This window comes from Panthera uncia, chromosome B1, assembly GCF_023721935.1.
Source record: "Panthera uncia isolate 11264 chromosome B1, Puncia_PCG_1.0, whole genome shotgun sequence".
NCBI classification, from domain to species: domain Eukaryota; kingdom Metazoa; phylum Chordata; class Mammalia; order Carnivora; family Felidae; genus Panthera; species Panthera uncia.
This window is the reverse complement of record NC_064811.1, coordinates 1601958-1627624: the sequence shown is the minus strand read 5'-3', so window position 1 is coordinate 1627624 and position 25667 is coordinate 1601958. Positions and strand designations below refer to the sequence as shown.

General features: G+C 47.4%; 2 protein-coding genes across 6 annotated transcripts in view; both read right to left on the bottom strand.

The window, feature by feature from the left end:
• Positions 1–1635, bottom strand: part of FAM193A (family with sequence similarity 193 member A) — a 163555-nt gene extending 161920 nt beyond the window's left edge. Inside the window, exon 1 of the mRNA XM_049630178.1 lies at positions 885–1635. The gene's annotated coding sequence lies outside the window, so the exon portion shown is untranslated. The remainder of the gene's footprint in view (positions 1–884) is intronic.
• Positions 1636–15901: 14266 nt separating this feature from the next.
• Positions 15902–25667, bottom strand: part of RNF4 (ring finger protein 4) — a 32010-nt gene continuing 22244 nt past the window's right edge. For 4 of the 5 annotated variants that reach the window (XM_049630187.1, XM_049630190.1, XM_049630188.1 and 1 more), the window contains 4 exons: positions 19911–19920; positions 19342–19501; positions 18698–18746; positions 15902–18100 (listed from right to left, as the gene is read on the bottom strand). In XM_049630187.1, coding sequence (XP_049486144.1) covers positions 17951–18100; positions 18698–18746; positions 19342–19501; positions 19911–19920 — 369 coding nt within the window. In that variant the 3' untranslated portion in view covers positions 15902–17950. The other variant, XM_049630191.1, reaches the window with a different exon arrangement.

Below are 25667 nucleotides of genomic sequence, written 5' to 3'. Positions count from 1 at the left end.
CTGCCTCGCCCGCCCCCTCCCGCCGTTAACGAGCGCCGGCGCGCAGGGCACGCCGGGAGTGGGAGTTCGCGCGCCCGCGTCGCCGCCGGGGACACACGGTGGGATGACCACGGTTCCCGTCAAGCCTCGCGCGGCCGAGCGCCCGGACGCCGAGAGGGGCTGAGCCGGGGGCTGGGGGGAGTCGCCTGCGCCGGTGACGTCACCGTCGCTCTACGCACAGCCCAGTCACGCCCGCGTCGCTTGGCCTTCTGGGAGTTGTAGTTGGACGGAAGGGCCGTGCCGGCGCGAGGCACCGTCGCCCGCGGTGGACGAACTACAGGGTTGGAGACGAGGAGTTCCGCCTCTTTGACAGGCACGCATACGCCCCGGCGTCCTGCGCCCCGCCCCCCGGGTGCCGCAGGCCGGCCCGGCCCCCGGGATGCACCAGGCCGGGAACCGGGCTCTGGCCCGCCGGGAGGGGCCCGGTGACCTTGGTCCGGCTCTGGGTGCGAGTCCGCCTCCCCCACTTTCTGGCTCTGTGACCTTGGGCCGGTCCCCTAGCCAGAACCCAGGTGACTCGCTGGGGATGAGAACGACCTGCCTCGTGGGCTTGGGTGGGGTTCCGGAGGGCGCCTGGCCCAGCGGTGCGCGGAGCTGCTGCCCCGAGAGCCCGGGCGCCTTGGGTCGGGGTCCGCCCTGGGAGATGGAGCAGCCTGTGCAGAGCAGCCGTGGCTGTACCAGGGCCCGGCCCGGCACACCTGTCGGTTAGCGTAGGACCCCAGGGCCTGCAGACGCCCTTCCCGAGCTCGCCCTCTCCCTGCTCCCGCGTCCGGGGCTCTGGTGCCTAGTGACCGGGCAAGGTCCCGGATGGTCCCGACGTTTCTCGCGACCTCGCGTTCACCCACCTCGCAGGGCGTGCCTCCGACCGTCCCAGGCCTTCCAGTGCTCTCTGCCCCGCGGGGCCTCAGACTCCCAGGTCAGAAATCTAAGCTCTCCGCCTGGACCCTCTTCCTCCCCGGGCCGCTTGCCCATCATCAGCAAGCCCCAGGTACAGTTCTGCCCTTAGGACAGGAGCGGAGCGGTCCTTTGCCTAGGCCCTGCATTCCTGAGCGCCCCACTTATCACAGTCACCGAGACACCAAAAACATCCTTTCCCCCTCGGGTTCTGTGGGTGGTTACAGGGCCGAGATACCGTTAGCTCTGGGCCTGCCCACATCTCTTTGCCTAACCTCACCCTTGCCCCAGCTGCAGTCACCGTCTTCAAATCCTCTGACCCATTCTTCATGACACAACCAGAATGAGCTAAATCAACCCTCTGCTTAAAGCCCTTCAGGGACTCTACTTGTCAGCAAAATAAAGGCCCCACCCCCCTCCCAGAGGGTTTTGGATGACCCTGCCCTGATGGTGGTGTTTGAGAGAGTGGGTGGGGGACGCCTGCTCAACCTCCTTTGACACTCCTCCAGGTAAACAAAGTCTTGGGCTGCTCCCCACCCCACGGGGGCTGGGTCAGACACTCCCTTCTCCCACAGCCCCTTTGCTTTCCTTTATCATAGCACACAGACACTAGATTGAGATTTTTGGTATTCACCAGTATCCCCGGAGAGGTCTTAGGGGGCTGGGAGGACATGGGAGTGCCTGACTCATGCACCTGTGAATCCCTGCTCCTGCCAAGCAAGGGCTGGGCACACACCAATCCAGTATTTGCTGGATGAATGAATGACATAATAATGACCATTTGTCAAATAGTTATGTACCAGCCACTCTGCCTGCTGCTGTATCCTCTCATCTAATCCACATAACCACTCTTGAGATAGGCACCATTAGCTCTATATTATGGATGAGAGACTGAAGTTCATAGATGTTAAGGGATTTGTCCAAAGTCATCCTGATAGTCAGAGGCAGGGCCGGAATTCCAATTCAGCTGTGGCTCTGGTGTGACTTTTAGGTTCTGGCTGAGCACAGAATGATACAGTTGGGAGTTCCTCTGAGGGCCACAGATCAGGGAAACTTCTCTAAGGTGAACTGAGCAAGAGCCAGTCACTCACAGAAAAGGTATTTCAGCAATGCAAGACTCTGGAGCAGAGACAAGCTCCCTAGGTCCCAGGAAACTACAAAGCCAACTGTGGCTAGAGCAAGTGAAGATGGCCGAAACTGCGGGCATCCGTAAGGAAGCCGGATTTTGTTCTAAATGCAACTGGGAGCCATGGAGGGTTCTGAATAGAGTGTGTCAGGGTAGGATGTGTATTTTTGACAGAACTCCAGATGTTGTATAGAGAATGGATGTCAGGGGAGCAAGATTGGGGTGCAGGACACTCCTGACAACCTTGTAGGGTGCAGAGGGTGCTTCTGGCAAACAAGTGATGAAGCAAAGACATGAGCAGTTGTTCTCAACCTTTGTATTTCATTAGCTTCCCCTGAGGAAAAATGCATAAGAAATTAGGGGGGGGGAGTTAAATACTAAGGAATAAGATTTTGTCTGGCAAGGCTAAGCTCTGGAGGGCCACAAAACATTGTAATATCTAAAATTTGTTTCTCCCCCTAAGAATTCATCTTCACCCCCCCCCTTGAGGAGTGTATTAGCATTCACCACAGAAACAGTACCAACCTCTATGTACGTGTGTGTGTGTGTGTGTGTGCGCAAGAGAGGGACTGAGGCTGATTTATTGTAAGGAATTGGCTCACAAAATGATGGAGGCTGGCAAGTCCTGAAATCTGCAGGCAGCAAGCTGGAAACCCGGTTCAAGTCCAAAGGCCTGACAACCAAGCAGGTCAATGGTATAATTCTAGTCCAAAAGCCTGTAGGCTGGAGACCCAGGAAGAACTGCTGATTTGGTCTGAGTCCTGGGGTAGGAAACAACGATGCAGCTCAGAGATACTCAGGCAGTGGGAGCTCCGTCTTTTCTTTGTCTTCAGGCTCTCAACTGATTGGATGAGTCCCACTGACACGGGGGAGGGCAATCTGCTTTGCTCAGTTTACTGATCCAAATGCTAATCTCATCTTCACAAATACATCCAGAGTCACACTTGACCAAATGTCTGGGCACCTGTAGCCCAGTCAGGTTGACACAGGAAATTAACCATCACAAGGGAGAATGTACAACATAAAGGCCAGGAAAGGTCTTATATACACTTAGAAGTAAGAGAAGCTCAGTCCAGCAGGAGTGTGAGTGGTCACAGGGAGGTGTGGGCAGTGACCTTAGAGAGGACTTAAGCTTGGTGATGGCTATTCAGCACACTGAGAGCCTCTTAGAACTAACTTGCAGGGAAAGGCAGCATATGTTGGATATGTTTTTTTAAAAGTGAAGTTTTATTACTTTCATAATGCAATAAATATTGTTGGGGCGCCTGGGTGGCTCAGTCGGTTAAGCGGCTGACTTTGGCTCAGGTCATGATCTCGCGGTCCGTGAGTCCGAGCCCCGCGTCGGGCTCTGTGCTGACAGCTCAGAGCCTGGAGCCTGTTTCAGGTTCTGTGTCTCCCTCTCTCTGACCCTCCCCCGTTCATGCTCTGTCTCTCTCTGTCTCAAAAATAAATTAAAAAAAATTTTTTTTAAATAAATATTGTTGACCAAGATATGAATACGCACTAATAACACAGGACAACTTTTAACAAAAAATTAGATAAGTTCATTATTTCACAATTCATAACCCGTAAGCATTACATAACAATGAAAGCCTTTTCTAATTTCTGGCTTTATTAAGTCTGTAGAAAGAACGGTTGGACACCTCTGCTCAGGCCATTTCTTTGCCCCAAGCAGAACCATAGCAGCAAGCTTCTCTCCCCAAGCAGGGCACAGGGAATTCTCTGCAGAAACTTAACAACGTGAGGACAGATACGAACATACATACTATATCGTTTGGGGATAGCAAATAATCAGGCCGTTCTTGACGCTCACCCTAAATTGAAGTCTGTAGGTCAATAAACTACCCACGTGGAGCTTCTAATCAGCTTGTAAACATGAGAAACAGTCAAGGATCACCAGTCATTTAAGAAACAGCTCAAGCACAGGGGCACCTGGGTGGCTCAGGCGGTTAACCGGCCGACTTTGGCTCAGGTCATGATCTCGCAGTTCATGAGTTTGAGTCCCACATCAGGCCCTGTGCTGACAGCTCAGAGCCTGGAGCCTGCTTCGGGTTCCATGTCTCCTTCTCTGCCCCTCCCTGCTCCCGCTCTGACTCTGTCTCTCTCAAAAATAAACATTAAAAAAAAAAAAAAAGGCTCAAGCACAGATTAAAAAACAACGTGTATGAAAGGGACAGGCAAAGAAAGTGTTAATGGAAGGAATCAGAAATTTTTCAAAAAGCTGCTAATATCCTGAAAGATATTTAAGAAAATAGTCTTGGAAACTAAAAATATAGACAAAATTGTAAAAGAAATTCGGCTGAAACATTGCAAGATAATGTCCAGGAAGTTATCCAGAAAGTAGAACAAAAAGATACAGAAAACATTTCTTGGAGAGAAATGAGACTTATAAAAGTTCAGACCAGGAGATCCCACAACTTTCTAAGGGTTCTAGGGGGAAAAGTGGAGGGAAATAACTTTTGAAAGAAATACAGTTTACCAGAAATAAAGACTTGAGTATCCAGGTTGAAAGAGTCCACCGAGGATGGTGACTAATTGTAGAAAGTCAGAGATAAATAAAACGGCCTAAAACATACAGAAAGAAAAAGAGGAAGTCATATTTAAAAAAAAAAAAGGGAGGGGGGCGCCTGGGTGCTTCAGTGGGTTGAGTGTCCGACTTCAGCTCAGGTCATGATCTCACCGTCAGTGGGTTCGAGCCCCGCATCGGGTTCTGTGCTGGCAGCTCAGAGCCTGAAGCCTGCTTCAGTTTCTGTGCCCCTCTCTCTCTGCCCTCTCCCTCACGCTCTGTTTCTCTCTCGTCTCTCAAAGCTAAATAAACGTTAAAAAAAAAAAAGACACAGGGAAAATTTCTCACTAAACGTCTTAGCAGTAACAACATTTGGTGCTGGATAGTGGAGCATGGATTTCAAAATTCTGAAAGAAAATCACATACAATGTAGAATTATATGGACAACAATTCTGGAGATTCAAACTGCATTTTTCAGGTAAACAGACTGTAACATGACAACAAACCCTAAAGTACCAGGACAGGCATACCTGGGAGATAGTGGGTGTTTGGTTCCAGACCGCTGCACAATGTCCTAAAACTGTGAGTCAAATAAACTTCTGGTTTCCCAGTATAAGAGTTATGTTTGCAGTACACTATAGTCTGTTAAGTGTGCAATAGCATTTTGTATACAAAAAAAAAAAAAAAATGCCATACCTTAATTTAAGAATGCTTTGCTGCCCAAAAATGTTAACCATCACCTGAACTTTTAGTGAGTTGTAATCACAGGTTACCGCAACAAATACAATAATAATGAAACAGTTTGAAATGTTGTGAGAATTTCCAAAACGTGACTAAACAGTTCTGGAAAAATGGGGCCAACAGACTTGCTTGACACAGGGTTGCTGCACACCTTCAATTTGTAAAAGACTCAGCATAGCTGAAGCTCGCTGAAGCGAGGCACAATAAAATAAGGTATGCCCATAGGTCTAGTTCCCACATACGCCTGAGACTGTTAAGTCTCTCTCCTCTGTCTTATAACAGACATGTGACCTCAAGGGTCACCCAATCTTGAGAGTGATGGAGAACGGCTTGGAAATTAAATGTATAACCCAAACTGTAAAAGAAAACCAGCAGTTGGGTTGGAAGATAAAGTTAAGATTCTACAGAAAGCAGAAAAAGGCAGATGGAAATAGGAGCAAGGGGGCCTGGGTGGCTCAGTCAGTTGAGCGTCTGACTCTTGATTTCGGCTCAGGTCCTGATCCCAGGATTGTGGGATTGAGTTCTGGATCGGTCTCTGCGCTGAGCGTAGAGTCTGCTTAAGATTCTCTCTCTCTCTCTCTCTCTCTCTCTCTCTCTCTCTCTCTGCCCCTCCCCTCTGATTGCACATTCTAAAAAAAAAAAAAAAAGAAGAAATAAAGAAACAAAGAAAAAATAGGAGAGAAAATATAATTACAAGTTCAGTTGAGGAGGTGGGACAACTCCCTAGTAGGGGTTAAAAAAAAAAGTTAAAAATTGAAAAAAAATATCCAGCCCAAATTAGAACAGGACGATGAAAGCCTGTAAGGAAAAATAGCACCTGACATTTGAAGTTATTTGATGTCTGAAATTGAGGTAAAAGATTGGATACATGGCTGGTATGAAAGAACACACCAGCCACTATCTGATACAGGAACAAGAGTCACCATGATACACTCCTGATTATTGACTTAACTAGAACATATATGTGTAAATATATGTATATACATATGTATATGTACATATACATATACATATATGTGTAAATATGTACATACATACACAAAATATAAGAAAAACACAGATGTTTAAGAAATGGGAGAGGGCCTAAAGACCTAGGCACGGGGGTCCATTTTTCCCTGAGTGTTTTCCAGTACTTAGGACACAGGGCTGAGAAGCAAGGCTTTGTCTGAAAAGAGGATACTATTGGGAAGTCTTCTGCGGTGAAAAGACAAAACTGACTTGGGGCTATAATCCCAGTGAGAGGATAAGTTACTGAACCTGACAGTTTTTCTCTCAAGACACTGCCAAATTCTCATACCCTGTAGGCAGGAAGCTAAAAGATAAAGCTTCTGGGATGAAGAAAGACCCTGAGAAGCAGAGTAGAGGTCTGGCAATTTTACCCAGCTGAAAAGACAAGGATTATAGATCAGGCCTAAGCAGAGAGAGGCGCCCCAGTGCTCACTGGGAAGCTCTCGTGGCATCCTGACAGTGGGAAGTGACCCAGTAGACAGAGCTTAGCGAACGACAACACAGCCTTAATATAACTTAATGTGCAACCAGGCTGAGGTGACTGGCACCTGCTCTATGTGCCTAGCAGAGGAAGATATCGCATCCCCTACAACGTCTTATGCTCAAGGTCAGCTTTCAGCTAAAAATGTTGTGGCCTGGGGGCACCTGGGTGGCTCAGTCAGTTGAGCATCCAACTCTTGATTTTGGCTCAGGTCATGATCCTGGGGTCGTGGGATAGAGCCCCACATCAGGTTCCACATGGAGCCTACTTAGGACTCTTTCTCTCTCTCTCTCTCTCTCTCTCTCCCCCTCCCTCCTTCTGTCCCTCTCCCCTGCTCACACACATTCTCTCTAAAAACAATTTTTAAAATGTCATGGCCTGTCAAAATAAAAAAGTAAAAAATTGACTGAAAATAAAAACACAAAAGACTAAAAACAAACCCGTAGGCGAGTCACATACTGGAGCTGGTATGCGAAGACTGTAGAGTAATTACAATTAATGTGCTCAAGAAATTAGAGAAAAAGGTGTAAAAACAGATGGAATAATGGAGAATTTCACCTGGGGATTGAAATCTGTAAGAATATTAGCTAAAACTAGGGGCGCCTGGGTGGTTTAGTCAGTTGAGAACCCGACTCTTGATTTTGGCTCAAGTCACGATCTGCCAGTTTGTGGGATTGAGCCCCACGTCAGGCTCTGCACTGACAGCACAGAGCCTGCTTGAGATGATCTCTCTTGCGCTCTGTTCCCCGCCCTCCCCCCCTCTCTCCCTGTCTCTCTCAAAATAAATAAACATTAAAAAATATATTAGCTAAAACTAAAAAATAACTAAAACTAAGAATAGATGAACAGATGAGACATAGCAAAAGCAGAAGAGGATTAATGAATTGGGAGATAATTCAGTATTAAACATCTTAACTAGCACACAGAGAAAAAAACAATTGATGAAACAGAAAAAAGACCAAGAAATAGATAAGACGCAGTTGAAGGTCTAACAGTGTGTAATTGGAGTCCCAAAAGGCAAGAGAGAATGCCACAGAAGCAGAGTTCTCCAAAGCTGACGATAGACATCCACCCAGTTTCAAGAGTCCCTGTGAACCCAGGCAGGATGAATACAAGCAAACCTGACACCCAGGCACATCATTGTCAAACTGCTGAAAACAAAGACAAAGACAACTTTTAGCCAGAGAAAATCATCACCTCTCTTCAAAGGCAGGTGTCAGCTAGATGCAACAGAAATGAAGATGGGAGACAATGGAATGACCTAGTTGTTGTTGTTGTTGTTGCTGTTGTTGAATTTATCTCAAGAGAGAAAAACGTGAGCGGGGGAGGGGCAGAGAGAAGGAGAGAGAGGGAATCCCAAAGAGGCTCTGCGCTGACAGCCCCAACTCGGGGCTCAATCTCACACACCAAGAGATCATGACCAAGGTTGAAATCAAGAGTCAGATGCCCAAACCGACCAACTGAGCCACCCAGGCGTCCCTGAATGACCTAGTTATTAAACACACACACACCAAAAAAACCCCAGCAGCTTAGAATTTTTTTTTAAATCTTTCTTTAATGCAATATATTCAAAATATCATGAGCTAAACATGTAACCAATATAAAACTATTAACAAGGTATCTTATACTTTTTTTTTCATGCTAAGTCTTCAGAACCACACGTGTATTACACTTCCCGTCACTCTCCATTTGGATTCACCATGTTCTAAGTGCTCAACAGCCACATGCCGCTCATGGCAACCATATTAGGCAAAGACTTATAATTTTTTACTCAGAAAAAAATATATCATGCAAGAATGAAAGTAAAATAACGGCGTTTTCAGATTAACAAAAATAGAATTTATTGCCAGCAGGAATTCACTAAAAGAAATACTAAAAGAAGTTCATTGGGCATAAGGAAAATTATTCCAGATGGAAATGGAAAAAGAATAAAGACCATAATAAATGGTATATATGAAATGACATATACATGGATTTTATATCTATGTAATACAGAGATCTGATAGATTATTTTATACTAGCTTTTTTATTTAAAAATTGTCTGGGTGGCTCAGTCGGTTAAGCGTCCGACTTCGGCTCAGGTCATGATCTCACGGTTCGTGGGTTAGAGCCCTGTGTCAGGCTATGTGCTGACAGCTCAGAGCCTGGAGCCTGCTTCGGATTCTGTCTCCTTCTCTCTCTGCCCCTCCCCCACTCACGCTCTGTCTCTGTCTCTCAAAAATAAATAAATGTGAAAACATTAAAAAAAATTGTGGTAAAATATACAAATTACCATTTTAGGAGTGCCTGATTGGCTCAGTCAGTAGAGCATGTGACTCTTGGTCTCAGGGTTGTAAGTTCGAGCCCCATGTTGGGTGTAGAGATTACTGAAAAAGGAAAATCTTTTTTTTTTTTTTTAATGTTTTATTTTTGAGAGAAAGAGTGTGAGCAGGAGAGGGGCAGAGAGAGAGGGAGACAGAGGATCTGAAGAGGCTCTGTGCTGAGAGCAGAGAGCCCAATGGGGGGCTTGAACTCCTGAACCATGAGATGATGACCTGAGCCGAAGTCAGATGCTCCACCAACTGAGCCGCCCAAGTGCCCCCCGCAAAATTTTTTTTTTTAAACCTACCATTTTTATCTTTTCAAGCATACATTTCAATGGCATTAGCTACATTTGCAATGTTGTACAATCATCACCACTACCCATTTTCAGAAAGTTTCATCATCCCAAATGGAAACTCTGTACCTATTAGATACCTTCCCTTCCCTTCTACCTCCAGCCCCTGGTAACCTCTATTCTAATTTGTCTCTATGAATTTGCCTATTCTAGGTACCGTATGTAAGTGGAATCATACAATATTTGTACTTTTATGTCTAGCTTATTTCACTTAGCATAATGGTATCGAGGCTCATCCATGTTGTATCAGAATTTCATTTCTTTCTAAGGCTGAGTAATATTCTGTTGTGTGGATATACTATACTTTCTTTACCCATTCATCTGTTGATGGACATTTGGGTTGTTTCCACCTTTTGGCTATAGTGAAGAATGTTGCTATGAACACTGATGTACAGGGATGTTTAAGTCCCTGCTTTCAATTCTCTTGGGTATCCACCTAGGAGTTGCTGGATCATGTACTAATTCTATATTTAACTTTTTGAGGAACCACCAAACTTTTTCAGAGAAGCTTCCCCATTTTATAGATCTACCAGCAATACACAAGGGGTCTAATTTCTGCACATCTTTGCCAATACTGTTTTTTGATAACAGCCATTCTCATGGGTGTGAAGTGTGATCTCTTAGTGGTTTTTGATTTACTTTTCACTGGTGACTAATGATGTTGAGTTCCTTTTGGGTACTTATTTTCCATTTGTCTATCTTATTTGGAGAAATATCCATTGCAGTACTTTGCCAGTTTTTAAATCGGGTTGTCTGACTTCTTGTTCTTGTTGAGTTGTAGGAGCACTGTAAATATTCTGGTTATTGTCTTATAGGATAGATGGCTTGCAGTTTTCTCCCATTCTGTGGGTTGTCTTTTCACTGTTCCTTTGAGGCACAAAAAATTTTAACTTTGTCAAATGTTTCTATTTTTCCTTTTTTGTTGCCTGTGCTTTCGGTGTGATATTTAAGAAACCATTGGCAAATCCAAGAAAAATATAATACAAAATTTACCACTTGAATCCTTTTTTTTCCACTTGAATCCTTTTCAACTGCACACATTGTACAAGTTGTTTTCAACTTTCCTCTATGTTTTCTCCAAAGAATTTTTTTAAAATGATTATTTTTGAGAGAGAGAGAGAGAGAGAGAGAGAGAGAGAGAGAACGTGATTGGGGAGAAGGCAGAGAGAGAGGGAGACAGAATCCCAAGCAGGTTTTGTGCTGTCAGTGCAGAGCTGGACTTGGGGCTCGAACTCATGAACTGTGAGATCATGACCTGAGCCGAAATCAAGAGTCAGATGCTTAACTGACTGAACCACCCAGGTGCCCCAAGAATTTTTTTAATGTGTTTTTTTTTTTAATTTTTTTTTCCAACGTTTTTTATTTATTTTTGGGACAGAGAGAGACAGAGCATGAACGGGGAAGAGGCAGAGAGAGAGGGAGACACAGAATCGGAAGCAGGCTCCAGGCTCCGAGCCATCAGCCTAGAGCCTGACGCGGGGCTCGAACTCACAGACCGCGAGATCGTGACCTGGCTGAAGTCGGACGCTTAACCGACTGCGCCACCCAGGCGCCCCTAATGTGTTTTTTTTTTAAAGTTTTTTTAATGTTTACTTATTTCTGAGACACAGAGAGACAGAGCATGAGTGGGGGAGGGGCAGAGAGAGGGAGACACAGAATCCGAAGCAGGCTCCAGGCTGAGTTGTCAGCACAGAGCCCGATGCAGGGCTCGAACTCAAAAACTGTGAGATCATGACCCGAGCCAAAGTCGGTTGCTCAACCGAGCCACCCAGGCGCCCCCACAAGCGTTTTTTTTTAAAGTAAGCTCTACACTCAACATTGGGCTCGAACTCATGACCCTGAGATCAAGAGTCAGATGTTCTACTGAGCCAGCCAGGCACCCCTTTTCTAAGAATTTTATGATCTTAGCTCTTAAATTTAGGTATTTGATCAATTTTGTATTAATTTTTGTATATGGCTTAAAGACTCAATCGACTTCATGTTTGTGCACGTGAATATCCAATTTTCCAAGCATGTTAGAGACTCCTCCACTGAATGGTCTTGAAACCCTTGTTGACATTTGATCATTTGATCATAGAGGTGAGGGATCATTTCTGGGCTCTCAATTTTATTCCACTTATCTATTTATTTATCCTTATTCCAGCACCATACTGTTTAATTCCTGCACCTTTATATGTTTTCAAATTGGGAAGTCTTCCAACTTTGCTCTTTTTCAACATTGTTTTAACTATCTTCGGTCCCATGAAATTCCATACATATTTTAGGATGGATTTTTCCATTTCTATTAAAAAAATGCCATTGGTGTCTGAGAGGGATTGCACTGATTCTGTGTATTGTTTTGGATAGTACTGCCTCCGTAACAATCGAAAAGTCTCCCAATCCATGAGCATATGGTATCTTTCTACTTAGCTTTCTTTCTTTCAGCAAGATTTTGTCGTGGTTTCTTTCAATGTTTCAGTGTACACTGTAAGGATTTTACTCTTTTTGATGCTATGAAATGGAATTGTTTTAATTTCCTTTTCAGATTGATCAGTGTATTCACTAATTTGTGAATTCATATCCTACAACTTTGCTGAGTTCATGTAAGTACTAATAGTTGTTTATGTGTATTGTGGATTCTTTAGTTTTCCACTGTCGTGCCGTGTGCAGATACTTTTCCTTCATTTCCAGTGTGGATGCCTTTTCTTTCTTGCCTAATTGTTTTAGCTAGAACTTCCAGCATGATGTTGGAGAGAAGTGATGAAATTAAGCATCCTTGTCTTATTCCTGATCTTAGGGAAAAAGCTTGGACTTACCATTGAGTATCTTTGCTGTGGGCTTTTCATATATGGCCCTTATTGTGTTGAGGTAATTTCCTCCTGTTCCTGGTTTGAGTGTTTTTGTCATGAGAGGGTGTTGGGAAACACTTTTCCTGCATCAGTTGAGGGGCTCATATGTTATCTTTCCTTTCCTCATCTATTAACGTAGTAATTGTATTGATTTCCATAGGTTGAGTCCCTCTTGCATGCCTGGAGAAAGACCCACCTGGTTATGGTGTGTAATGCTTTTAGTATGCTCCTAAATTCACTGCGCTAGCCATCTGTTTAAGATTTCTGCATCCAGGGGCGCCTGGGTGGCTCAGTCGGCTGAGCATCCAACTTTGTTTCTGCTCAGGTCATGATCTCATAGTTTTGTGAGTTCGAGCCCCACATCGGGAGCTGCATGGACGGTGCACAGTCTGCGTGGGATTCTCTCTCTGCCCCTCCCCCACTTGTGCTTTCTCTCTCAAAAAAATTTCTGCATCCGTATTCCTAAGAGATATTACTCTGCAGTTTTCTTGTCCTGTAGTGTCTTTGTGTGGCTTTGGTATCCGGATAATACCGACCTCAGAATGAGTTAGGAGGTGCTCTCTTGAGTTTTTTGTTAGAATCCAAGAGAGTCGTCTTCTGTGTGTTTGATAGAATTTACTAGTGAAGCCATTTGGTCTTGCACTTTCAGTGCTTCAGTGTCACTCTGCACAGGCCCACTCTTATTTTCTATTTGGGGTCCGTGTTGGTAGTTTGTATCTCTAGGAACTTATCCATTTCATCTACATTACCCAATTTTACAGATGTTCTTAGTAGTATTTTATAAGCCTCCATACTTCCGTAAAGTTCAGTAATGTCCTCTCTTTCATTGCTGATTTTAGCAATTTTGTTCTTTGTCTAGCTAAACACTTGCCAACGTCCTTGATCTTCTCAAAGAAACAACTTCTGGTGTCCTTGGTTTTCTGTCTTCCATTGTCAAATTCCTTTATCTCTGCTTTAATCTTTGTTATTGCCTTTCTTCTAGCTTTGGTTTAGTTTGCTGTTCTTTTTCTAGTTCTTTAAGACATACAATTAAGTTATTGATTTGACTTCCTCTTTTAATGTATACATTTATAGCTGTAAGCAACCCCTAGGCACTGCTTTCACCACACCCCTTAAGTTTTGTTAAGGTCACATTTTCTTTCTTCTCGAGGTATGTTCTAATGTCCTTTGTGATTTCTTCTTTGACCCCACCGGTTGTTTAAAAGTGTGGTTTAGGGGCGCCTGGGTGGCTCAGTCGGTTAGGCGGCCGACTTCGGCTCAGGTCATGATCTCGCGGTCCGTGAGTTCAAGCCCCGCGTCGGGCTCTGTGCTGACAGCTCAGAGCCTGGAGCCTGTTTCGGATTCTGTGTCTCCCTCTCTCTGACCCTCCCCCGTTCATGCTCTCTCTCTGTCTCAAAAATAAATAAACGTTAAAAAAAAATTAAAAAAAAAAAAGTGTGGTTTAATTTCCACTTATTTGTGGGTTTTCCTGAAATGTTCATACCCCGTAAGCCAGTAATTCTACAGGTAAGTATATGCCCAACAGGTATGGTAGCAAAACTGCACCAAAAGACACACAGAATGTTCACTCTGGGCTATTAATAGCCCCAACACTGAAATGACTGAAAGAATGGATAAACTGAAGCATAGTCGTCTGCAGAAATACCATGCAGCAAACAAAATGAATACTGTGCATGACATGAATGCATTTCACAAATGTAACACCGAGGAACAGGAGCCCCAACCCCAGTGCATATCAAATAGTTTCAGCTGTCTGAAGCTCAAAGAACAGGTCAAACAAAATTACGTGGTTAAGGTTGCATGTTTTGGTAATTAAACCAGAATTAGAGTCAAAGCGGTCCTTGCCATCAAAGTCAGTATAGCGATTCCCCCGGGACAGAAGGCAGCGTGTACTGACCGGGAGGAAGGACAAGTGGGAGCTTCTAAAGTGGCAACAACATTCTATTCTGTTTGTTGTTGTGGTTGGTTCATGGGCATGTGACTTACGGTAATTCACTGAGCTATACTTTTGAGATAATTCAGTGAAGTGTGCTCTTTTGTGTGCTATATTCCACAGCATAAAAGATAAATAGAACGCCCTTGTGTTGGTTAACAACCTTAAATACCTCATAAAAGCAAAGGCAAATACTTTCTGGAGCAACCCACTTTCAATCCAGTTCTCAAATAGTTTTCGGACTGTGTACCAATTTACGTGGGCTCAAAATAAGGGAGAAAAAGTTCACGAGACACACGAAGAAATCATTAGTGAGAGCCACAAAGACTTTGGACACTGGAGTTAACATATACACAACATAAAACTGACAAAACTGATTAATGATAAAAAAAAAATTGCTGCAGCCATTAATTAGCTTCTAAGAGGATACTATGAACAACCTTATGCCAAAATCTTGTAGAGATGAAATGTATGAATTCCCAGAAACCTGTGACTTAACAGACAAAAAGAGTGAATTCTCAAACATGGGAAAAACACATCAGTATTTTAAAATCTTTCCTCAATGAAAACAACAGTTCAGAGATAGTATTTATGAGCTCCACTTCAGTCAAGCAGTAACTCAAAATCAGGATACAGAGAATACTCTGTAGTCTCTCTGTAGGAACTAACCTTACTGTGAAACCAAAACCCGGCAAAGACAGAGTAGGACAACGGTAGGTCACTGTAACGTGTAACATGGATCTTAAGGAACCATGAGCCAAATACTGGTAAAACAAAAAGGCAAGATATCATGAACAAGATGGATTTATCCGAGAAATGCAAGGCTGGCATACCTTGGCGTACATTAGAGAAGGAACGTACATCACCTCCCCTTTCCCTAGAACGCTTTTGGACCTCGAAGACTGCAGCTCAGCGCCCCTTCTTGCTATCCCGGGGACTCCTGTACCTGACCTCCAAGTTTTGACTTTTCACTGGCTTGATGGGACAGTCTCCCTCAAGGAATGCGTACCCCAGAAGGGCAGCAATATCCATGGGTTTACTCGATACCCACCAGAGCCAACTGCAATGCTGGGGCGTGACGAAATGTGCAGGGAGTGTCTGAGTAACTGCATTTTCCTCTGATCGAACTGGTCTCCAGCTGAAGGTGGGCCTCTGAGATGCAGCACGATCGTGTGCCTCTAATCTCGGTCTCTGGGGCCCCCGGACAGGCGCGGGGATGGGTGGAGGCAAGCTCTTCTACCACCACCACCAGCCCACTCACTCCCTCGTCCCACCTGTTCCGGCACCGATCACCTGGGGCACGCCATGCTCTCCTGGGCCCCCACCCAGGCGTGGAAGGCAAAGTCTGTGTCCGGGTGCTTGAGGCAGGGAGGGGCACCGGGCCGTCAGACTCCCGGGTCCATCTGAGTCCACGCGGCTCACAGCTCTTCCCCTGCAGCCAGCCACGTTTCCTAGAGCAGAGGTGCAGATTAATCCTGCCTGATCAAGGATTCCAGGGCTTGCGCTTGTGGTTCCACTCCCAGGAATGACCTCTGGTCTGGCCTGCTGGTTTCTGGATCGGTAGCCACACAAACAACTTTCCTGCACACGTGGACAGAACAGGCTAAACCTGAGGCAGACAGGAATCACACATCTTGCACAAAGGGGGAGAAAATCCATCCCAAAGAGCAAATGAATGCGCTAAAGAGATCTGGTTCAAATTAATGATTTTATTTCCATCCGTAACACTAGTAGAGGAGTCAAAAACAGACTGATGTACATGGATATAGTTTAAATGTAACAAAGAAAGATCTGAACTATGTACAATGAAGAAAGGAAAATGGTTCTTTTTCTTACCAACCTATTTTGCAGTTTCTGAATAGTAGAAACTAAACATCTTTCCCAATTTAGTATGAAGGAATACAACCTGATAATCAACCATTTGTCCTTAAGCACAAAACTTAAAGGAGATTTGGGCTGCACGGTCGTCCTGGGTTCTGAAGTCTGGGCACTGTTGGCACAGAACAAAAGAGGTTCCATGAAGCCCAGAGGAACTTAAAGGCAATGATGTCCAATCAGAGGGCAGACACACCCAGCATCAGGCCGATGGGAACTGACGTCCTGCCCTCCTTGACTCCAAGTAGAAAATTATTACTTTCATCCAAATTAACCAGAAGTGAGCCAAATAGTTAAAGTCAGAATGAAGAATAAAACAAATTTTTTTTCACACAGAGGAGGGACACTCCTTCAGCCCCGTTTAAAGTGAATTCCGTGCCGAGTCCCTGCTCCTTCAGAAGGGTAAACTGAAGGTCAGTTATTGCTAGCAAAGCCAGAGAAGGCCCCTTCCCCACCTTGCAGCTGTTTCACACGAAGAGGCTGGTGGTTTGGCTAGAAGCCCTCTGAGGAGGGTGCAGAGGCCAAGGCGGGCGGCCGCAGCAAGGCCTCTCCCCTGCTGGCCGCCCCCAGGCCCTGTGCCGTGAGGGGCAGTCAGGTCACCCTGTTGCCCCCTTGAGGACCAAGATGTTCACACCGAGGGAGCTGAGCAGAGCGTGTTATCTGGGTCGCTTGGGGAGAAGAGGCCGCCATACTTTGCCAACCAAACCTATGGAGCAGTCAAAAGCCCAAAAGGTCAGAAGAGCAGCTTCTGAAATGAATGTCAGCCGGTGTGGGGGGTGTGGGTGAAAGCCAAGGCGGAGCCCAACTAGTATCAGGTGGGCCGAACTCTTTGAAACTCAGGGGAGCTGACTTGGGACAACAGCAGGGATGTGGGTGGCTGGTAAGGCCTCACGTACTGCCACCAGCTCTGTCTTTACACTCGAGTGGACATTAGGCAGTGGGAACTGAGGACCAGAGGGCATGTGGCGAACACAGGACAGATCTGATCGGAAAAGAGAGAGGATATCCAACCACATGTCTGCCCTATATACCTTGCACGGCCTGCACCAGGTGAAAAACTATGGGGCACGGGCTAAGTTCCTGAGAACAGGTGGCGAATAGGACGGGATGTGACAGGCACCGCTCCACGGGCAACAGGAGGCCTCTGAGGGGACGCTAACAGTGCTACATCTCCTGTGCTGCTGGAAAGTAGGCAAAGAACAGGCTTTATTGCACATTTCGTTCTTAGGAAACCGGGAGTTGCCCTGTAGAGAGTCTCCTGGTCTGCAGCATCCCGCACATCACTGCTGAGGTGTGGGTGGAGTCACGGGGCACCCCAGACTCGCCAGGGAAGAAAAACGCCCGGTGGTGGGTCTCTCTAGGGCTGTGCTCACACCTGTGGTCCTCGGGCCAGATGGACCTGGTCTAGCTCGGTCGCCGAGGCGGACTGACGCCAGGGACGACAGAGCCCGCCTGGGAGAGCCGGGCCAGCCCCTTGATGACACTGCCAGGAGGAAGCTGGGGCGGACTTTCCAAAAGGGGAAAATTTCTTGGCAGACATGCAGGCTCCAGAGAGAGGCTGGAACCACGATTCTCAACTCCGATGTGCCTAACTCCCTCTTTCCTACCCTGGAACCAGGATGCCCGGGGGGCAGAGGTGGGGGCCCCCGCCTGGGCCCTGGCTCCAGCTCCACCGCAGTAAACCGGAGGTAACGAAAGGGTTTAAGAGCGGGTTTGAAACAAAAGAGCAGTTTACATATCAGACGTTGGCTCTGAAATAGTCTTTCTGAGCTCAGGAAATTGAGGCAGAGAAGCCATGAAAGGCTTAGTGGAGGACCTAGCCCGGCTGTCTGTCCGTCTGCCTCTCCTGACACTCTCCACACTTCATATATAAATGGGGTGGTATCGTTTGTGGTTGATCTTTTTCCTGCAAGTTGGGCAAGTGTTAGCATTCTTAAGGGAGTCACGGAGGCACTGGCTACAAAAGACGTGGCCGCATTCTGTAGAAACGATGAGACGTCCGTTCTGTACAATCTAGAAAACACAAGAAGGAACAGCCTTCACGTGTGCCCTGGTCCCACAGCGGCAGAGAGCCCCACTTCTGCTGTGACAAGGGGAAGAAGGGCTGGGCAGCTCTGCAGGACTGAACACACCTACTCGCCCTGCAGCGTCAGGCGACTACGACAGGGTCTCTAAGGCCCAGGGCAGAGGCGGGAGCCACTCTCCCGGCAGCCACTCTCCCGGCAGCAGCCACCCAAGGGTTGCAGGGACCCCAGGTGCCCGCATCCACAGGCCTGCTGAGGCCCAGGGCTGCCGTGCGGGCACACAGGGAGGTGCTGGGGGGCGCAGGGGCCACGGGAAATACCGGCAGCTTCTGCTTAGGCTGGGACAGGAAACACACAGGACTGGTGTGCTCAACGGGGGCCAGGGCTGAAGGCTGCAGGGCCCAAAGAGAAGCCGGCACGTTCCCCCCTCACACACAGATGTGTGACAGGCCACACACAGCGGCCACGCTGGACTGCAGAACAGAGGTGTCAAATGCCACCTAACGAGAAGATCCTCTCCGCCCACTTCTTCCACTGAAGCAGTGTGGACACCAGGAGCCAGGAAGACACGGCAGAGCCGGCTTACCTCAGAGTACCCGTCCATGCAGATCGGACAGCTGACAGTACCAGAGGGCCTACAATCACAGGGCTTCGGGTCAGTTCCTCAGCAACCCCCACCATTCAATCCCTCAGAGTGGCTTCACAGAAGCAGCCCAGATCCCCCCTTAGCACAGGCATCGGAAGCCCCCCAAGAAGGCCAGCTGCCCCAAGGGGGGCGCAGCAGGGAGGCGAGAGGGGAACAAGAGAAGACGCCTGTCCTCCCCGACCCAGGCTGTACTCTCTGCCTCCCCATCTGGGGCAGGGGCTGTGCTCAGCCCCTCTGAGCATTCCTAGTGCAGGACACGGGAAGCCACTGGATCTGTCCTTCACAGCAGGTGGCCCAGGGATGTCCACACCCACCCTGCCCATGCCGGGCACACCCTCGTCCCTCCAGGAATGGCTGAACCAGCTCTGAATCCAGCCCCACCTGTCCCCAGCTGCTGGGCAGCTGCTCCAAGAAGACTTTCTCAAGCCATGGGCTCACAGAGCTTGGGCAAGGTCCAGTATTTCCAATGGTCTACCCCCTGAGAAATGGAGGTGGGGGGAGAGAGGATTCCCCTCTCCAGGGGACGAGGGGACCCACGGGGCCAGAGGCTTCTGGTGAGGAAGCAGGCTGGTGGGGGCTGGCACCTGAGTCCTGCGGCTGCCTCCTCCCTGGCGTGTCTAGGAGTGTGGGTGGTCACGTACACATCTCTGTCCCTGGACACCTCCTCGTCATCACTGCTCACCACACAGCTGTCGGCATGGTCCTGGCGTGGCCGTCTGGCGTTCCTCCTCGGCCGCCTCCTTTCTAAGAGAGGAGTCCACACTCAGGGCAGGGTCGCCAGCCCGATCACCTCACCACTCCCTTCCCACCGGGAAAGGCCAGCGCCAACCCGAGAGGCACAGCACCACACCCAGAAGGTCCTGCCCAGCTATACAGAGGCCACCTTCCGGTCTTCCCAGGAGGAGCCCCACCTCTGCCACGAGCAGGTGCCTGAGCAGTGGGGAGTCCAAGGCGGTCAGCCTTCTCTAAACTCCAGTGGGACCACAGCTCCACCCTAGGGGTACTGTCTTCTCAGCGAGCACAGGGCACTGACTGCAGGGGTCTTCCCGCCTGGCATTCTCACACCCACAGGCCTGGCAAGGCCTTTGGCGTTACACCCCTCACCCACATCAGTTCTGCACCCAAACCCAATGAAAGAGAGGAAACCACTTACCATCAACAATCTATTAAAACGGAGGAAAACAAAAGAGAAAAGGAACATCAGTACGACATAAAATACTCTGTATATTTCAAAAAAACTTATCTTAAATGACACAATTGAAGCATTTCTTATTTCAAATGCAAAAATCCTCAGGGGATCAGTAAAGCCTCCCCACCCCAGGGGATGGGACAGGTGCAAGGAGAGGGCCTGCCTCTGCCCAGCACTGACGGGAGGTCTGGACACCTCCCCTCCAGTAAGGTGCATCCTGGGCGCCTCCGCCTCCTGGCAGCTGGCACGCTGTGTGCCTCGGCCTGCCACACGCCGAGTGACTTGGAGCTGCCAGCCTCGTGACCTGAAAGTTACTCACCATGTGGGAGCTGCTGGCTTTCTCTTCTGGAGAACAGAGGCACCAGCGCCCCCAGCTCACCGCGGACACGGAGCCCAGGACTAGGTCCGTACGCTCTCCTTGTCCGGTGGGCCAGTGACAAGCATCTTGTTCCATGAACCTTTACTGGGAGGAGGGTGTGCAGTACTTATGCTGGGATCTAATCAAGTAATTAAACAGAGCAGGGCGTGCAGGGACTAACGAGTGGCACTCGAAGGGCTGAGACCACCCTGACTCCAGGTTCTCCAGAAACACACACGAGTTACTGAGAACCTGAGGCCGCCATCGGCTACTCAGCAGAACTTACACTAGGATTACTATGCTACAATAGTTTCATACTCCATGGCTTCAACCCTCTCTGAGCTCCTATACCTGTCTGTCTACGGTGTCACCAGTGGCACACCTCTTCCTCTTGTTCGTCACAGGCCATAACCTATTTCAGGAAAGCCCCACTGCCCACCTCTCTTCGGCCGACACCATGGCAGAGGGCATGCTGTCCTGCCCTGCAGAAACCAGAAGCTCTTTCCATCCCAACTCCTCGTGGCAGGGATTCTGGACACAAACTAAGTTCCACCAGTGAGACAGCACCAATTTCAGCCGCTGGAGATGGACACGGCTGGCAGTATCAACAGGCAGTCCTGGCCCAGGCCGCAGTGTCCTTGGCCCAGGCCCCTCCTCCCTAGCAAGGGGTTAAGGTATTGGTTCCTTGAACCCAAGGAGATCCGTGCAGGTGATGGCTCCCATCTCCTGACCCTCTGCTTGGGGCGGAGGTAACGGTCCCATGGTGGGTCAAGGCCAAGATGTCTGGGGTTATTCCTAGAGTCCTGCTCCTCCAGCCCTTTCAACACCAAGAAGCATCTCCTCCCATGTATTAAAATCCATTTATGCTTTAGAACTAGAGCGGATTCAGTTTTCCAACCTGAACCATGACAGATACAAGTAGCCATCCCAGAAAGGAGGGTCTAAGCATAAAGATCTTCATTTTGCGGATGAGAACATAACCCACATTACTACTGAAGGCACCCCCACCTCCCCCTAGAGGAGGCTGGACTGCGGAACTATGAAAGTGGGGGACCGTCAATCTCATTATTGGGATATTTACTAGAAAAAAAGCTTGGGCTGACAGGAGGTGCAGTCCCCATGAAGTCTACAGAAAGGGAGCTCTGAATTTAACCAAGAACAGAAGGAAAATCTGCTGTGGGCAGGGACAATCCCAGCTTTCCAGCACCCCAACACTGCCTCGCTTCCTTTGCCAAGATGGGTCATTCGATTAAGTGTGGACACACCTGGAAGAAATATGGCGTCACTGGCTCCCGGGAAACCAGTGTGTGGGAGCCAGGTCTCCACAGGCTCTTGTGAGTCAGACCCAGCTCACCTGCAGGGAGTGCCAAGCTCAGGCCAAACGTCAGCCTCTGGGGAGGTACATACGGCTGCCTAGTCCAAGGCTCAGGACAGGTGTTCCTTACCTAACCACTGGGTAAACGAATACACAGTGGCCAGAGAGCTCCCCTCACTGGTGATGACTCGGTCCCCATTCTCAACAGAAAACCTCAGAGATGAAGCTTCTTGCCCAAAGGGCAGAAAACAATGGCACCACAGCCTGGCTGAGGGACATGAGACACTATGCCTGGTGCTTGGGCCAGCCAGCAGCTGAGCCATATCAAATTCCAGAACCCCTTTAAGGTGCCTGCGAGCACCCTGGAATGGCCCTTCCTCATAGTTGTGGCCCTGCAGGTCACACAGCGCTTGCCTGGTGGGGAGAGGAGGGCAGCTCTGGAGCCTCTCATGTGGCCAAGAGGCCTTTACGAGCAACAAAACACCAACCCCCCAACCCCCCGGTCTGAACAGCTGAGTTAGTACTGTGGCAAGTGGCCTCCCACAGCCTGCTTCACCTTTGGGTCTGGCTTCCCATTCTTGACTGTGGAATAAAGCACAGGGCAGAGTGCTGAGAGACAAGCGAGGCATCCGGAGTACGAACAACCCACAGCAGACCCCCGCTGCCGCCTGCTTTCACACCAGGGCACACGGGCTCCAGGCCAGTCACGCGAAGGCCCTTTGAGTTTCTGAAGCACAGGTGGGCCTTAGGACAGCCACAAGTGCGGACACCCATGTCACAGGCTTCTGGTCAAGCCCTCCTTCTACCAGTAGACGCAACCCCTGGCATTCTAGGCACCTCCGGGGGCTGCAAGAATACGCTGGGTGAAATAACGGGACTGAGACAGGCAGCCTGGGGTCCTCTGCATGCAAGTAGAGCCCTGGCATTTCTAAGAATGCCTGCGCGGCCAAGAGCTCAGCAAGCCGCTTGCTTCAGGCAGCCTCCCCACTTGGCATGCTGCTGTACTGGGGAAAACAGCCACCTCCACCCACTGTGCACGAAAGCAGCTGCTCTTTGGATCCAACCGCTGCACGCAGCCCGCAGTGACGGATTTGTTAGTGCGGCCCTGCCGGGAGGCCCAGGAACACCGGGCCTGCCACGAACATCGCAGTCACAGTAAGCAGCCCCTCCAGCACCACAGACAACCGATTCCCCCGTTCCTGGCCATGGTGGCCAGCCCTTCTTTCTTACACGATTATGAAGTCACCAGGTGCCCCTCGGGCCCTTGACTATTCCCCTAGAGATGGACAGGACTCTGTCCCTGCCTGCAAGGGAGCTTCAGTTAAGCAGATTCTTTCCAGTCTCATGAATGAAAATAGGCAGGTATGGAGTGTAACACGAACAGTGTGACTCATAGGCACACCATGGAAACACATCACAAAGAGATTTCAGGGAAACCAACCTGACTTTAAAAGAAAAGTGCCCTGAAAACCTGAACTCACCTACTACCCCAGCTAAGAAGGCAGAAGGATGGAAAATACGAGCAGAGGTTTCCAATAAATGGCAGGCTAGTATTTCCACCAAATTTCCCACTGAAAACCACCAAAACAAGATAAAACATACATACTTTTAAAAAAAGATATATCCCCAAAAAATTATCTGTTCAAACTAAAGGCAATACGATTAATCCAGAGGAAAAAAAAAATACAGAAGATTCTTGAAAAATTGAAGCCTGGAACTCCTCGGTGGCTCAGTCGGTTAAGCGTCTGACTTCAGCTCAGGTCATGATCTCATGGTTTTTGAGTTCAAGCCCCGCATTGGGCTCTGTGCCGACAGCTCGGGGCCTGGAGCCTGCTTCCGATTCTGTGTCTTCCTTCCCCTCTGCCCCTCCCTGGCTCACACTCTGTCTCTCTCTCAAAAATAAACATTAAATTAAAAAAATAAAATAAAATAAATTGAAGCCTACATTTGAAAGCCTCACAGAGAAACCAAAGCCCAGGCAGGTTATCTAGGGAAGGCCAGCTGCTTTGTGCAGGCCAGGTTCAAAGCAAGTCTCAGGAATTACCAAAGAACTGACACATGGAATGTTTTTTCTGACCAATAATGCAGTAATTCAAAGAATCAGTAACAACAACAAAGGAAATAAAGAAAATCCCCAATGTTTCAAAGTTAAAAAACAAGTTTGATAAATATGTTGAATTGAATGTAAAATACTAATAACAAAATTTGTAGGATATAGCTTAAAAAGTATAATCTTAAATGCATTTACTGGAAAAGAAATGATGAAAATTAGTAAGTTAGAAAGACAGCAAAATAAACTCAAAGAAAGAAGCAACCATGAATGAAAAAAACTTACAAGAGAAAGGATCCACAAAGCTAAAAGTTGGTTCTCTGAAAGATCTAATAAACCTCTGGTGATACTAATCTAAAAAGACAGAAAACACAAATAACTGAAATCAGAAATGGAAAAGGAGACATCACTACAGATTCCACAGAACATTAGGACATTACAAACAAATTTATACCAATAAAAGTGAAAATTTTAGACAGATCGACCTTTGGCTCAGGTTATGATCTCGCAGTTCGTTAAGTTCGAGCCCCACCTTGGCTCGGTGCTGACAGCTCATAGAGCTTGAAGCCTGTGTCTCCCTCTGTCCCCACCCCCACTCTCTCTCTCTCTAAAAAATAAAAAAATTTTAAAAAGGTGCAAAAATCGTATATATAAAATATTGGCAAACAGAATCTGGCAATATATAAAAAGAAAATATCACATCCACAATATTTAGTTGGTTTAACATTAATATCAATGTGAAGCACCTGAGTGGCTCAGTCAGTCAAGCATCTGACTCTTGGTTTTGGCTCAGGTCGTGGTCTCATGGTTCATGAGTTCAAGCCCTACGTTGGGCTCTGTGCTGATGGTGCACAGAGAAAACCAATGGAGAAAACCAATGAAATTCTTGACTTCTCCACTTCAACATATGAAAGGGGAAAAATTATCCTTCTATGAAGTGTTAAAATTCAGTACATGATTCATGACAAAACTTGCAGACCAACAGGAAATGGGAATTTCTCCAATCTGTAAAGGACGTGAACAGCAGCAACAAAACCTACCGCAGAGGGCTTATTTAATGGTTGAAGTCCGACAAGATTCCTTCGGATTTGGGATGAGACAAGAATGTCCGGGACTGTCACCATTTTTATTCAGCCAGTGCTGAATTTTCTTTCGCCAGGGTGTTAAGGTAAGAAAAAAAAGTAGAAAAGAACCAAAATTTGTTCTGTGCATACAGAAATCCAAAAGACTTACAGATTAAGAATTGCTAGACTGAGAAAAGTCAATAGATAAAATCAATTAGCAAATAACAAAAAAGAGAAAGAAACTTTATACCATTTTTAGTAGTTTCCTAATATTGCATGTATCTAGGAATAACTCTTCTAACAAAAGACTTGCAGAACTAAAAGGAACACTGTAAGACTTTACTGAGAGGGGCTAAAGACGCCCCCCTAGAACCACACACGAAAGGCAATTCACGTGGGTTACAGACCTACTTGCAGAAGGCAAAACAAGTAACTGTCAGAATACAGCAACATTTTTATATGAAATTTTCTTCAGCAAATTGATAAATCCAACTATTAAAATTAAGAACCTCTTTACATAAATCAAAAAGGCAAACATTTGAGAAGACAGAAAACCTAACAGCAAGCTCATATTTGTCACTTGTAAAACAAAATAAAGCAGGAAGGGGTGCTAGGCTGGCTCAAATGGTAGAGTATGTGCCTCTTGAGCTCCAGCTTTTGAATTCAAACCCCACGTTGGGAGTTGAGCCTACTTAAAAAAAAATAAAATAAAATAAAAATAGGGGCGCCTGGGTGGCGCAGTCGGTTAAGCGTCCGACTTCAGCCAGGTCACGATCTCACGGTCCGTGAGTTCGAGCCCCGCGTCAGGCTCTGGGCTGATGGCTCGGAGCCTGGAGCCTGTTTCCGATTCTGTGTCTCCCTCTCTCTCTGCCCCTCCCCCGTTCATGCTCTGTCTCTCTCTGTCCCAAAAATAAATAAAAAATGTTGAAAAAAA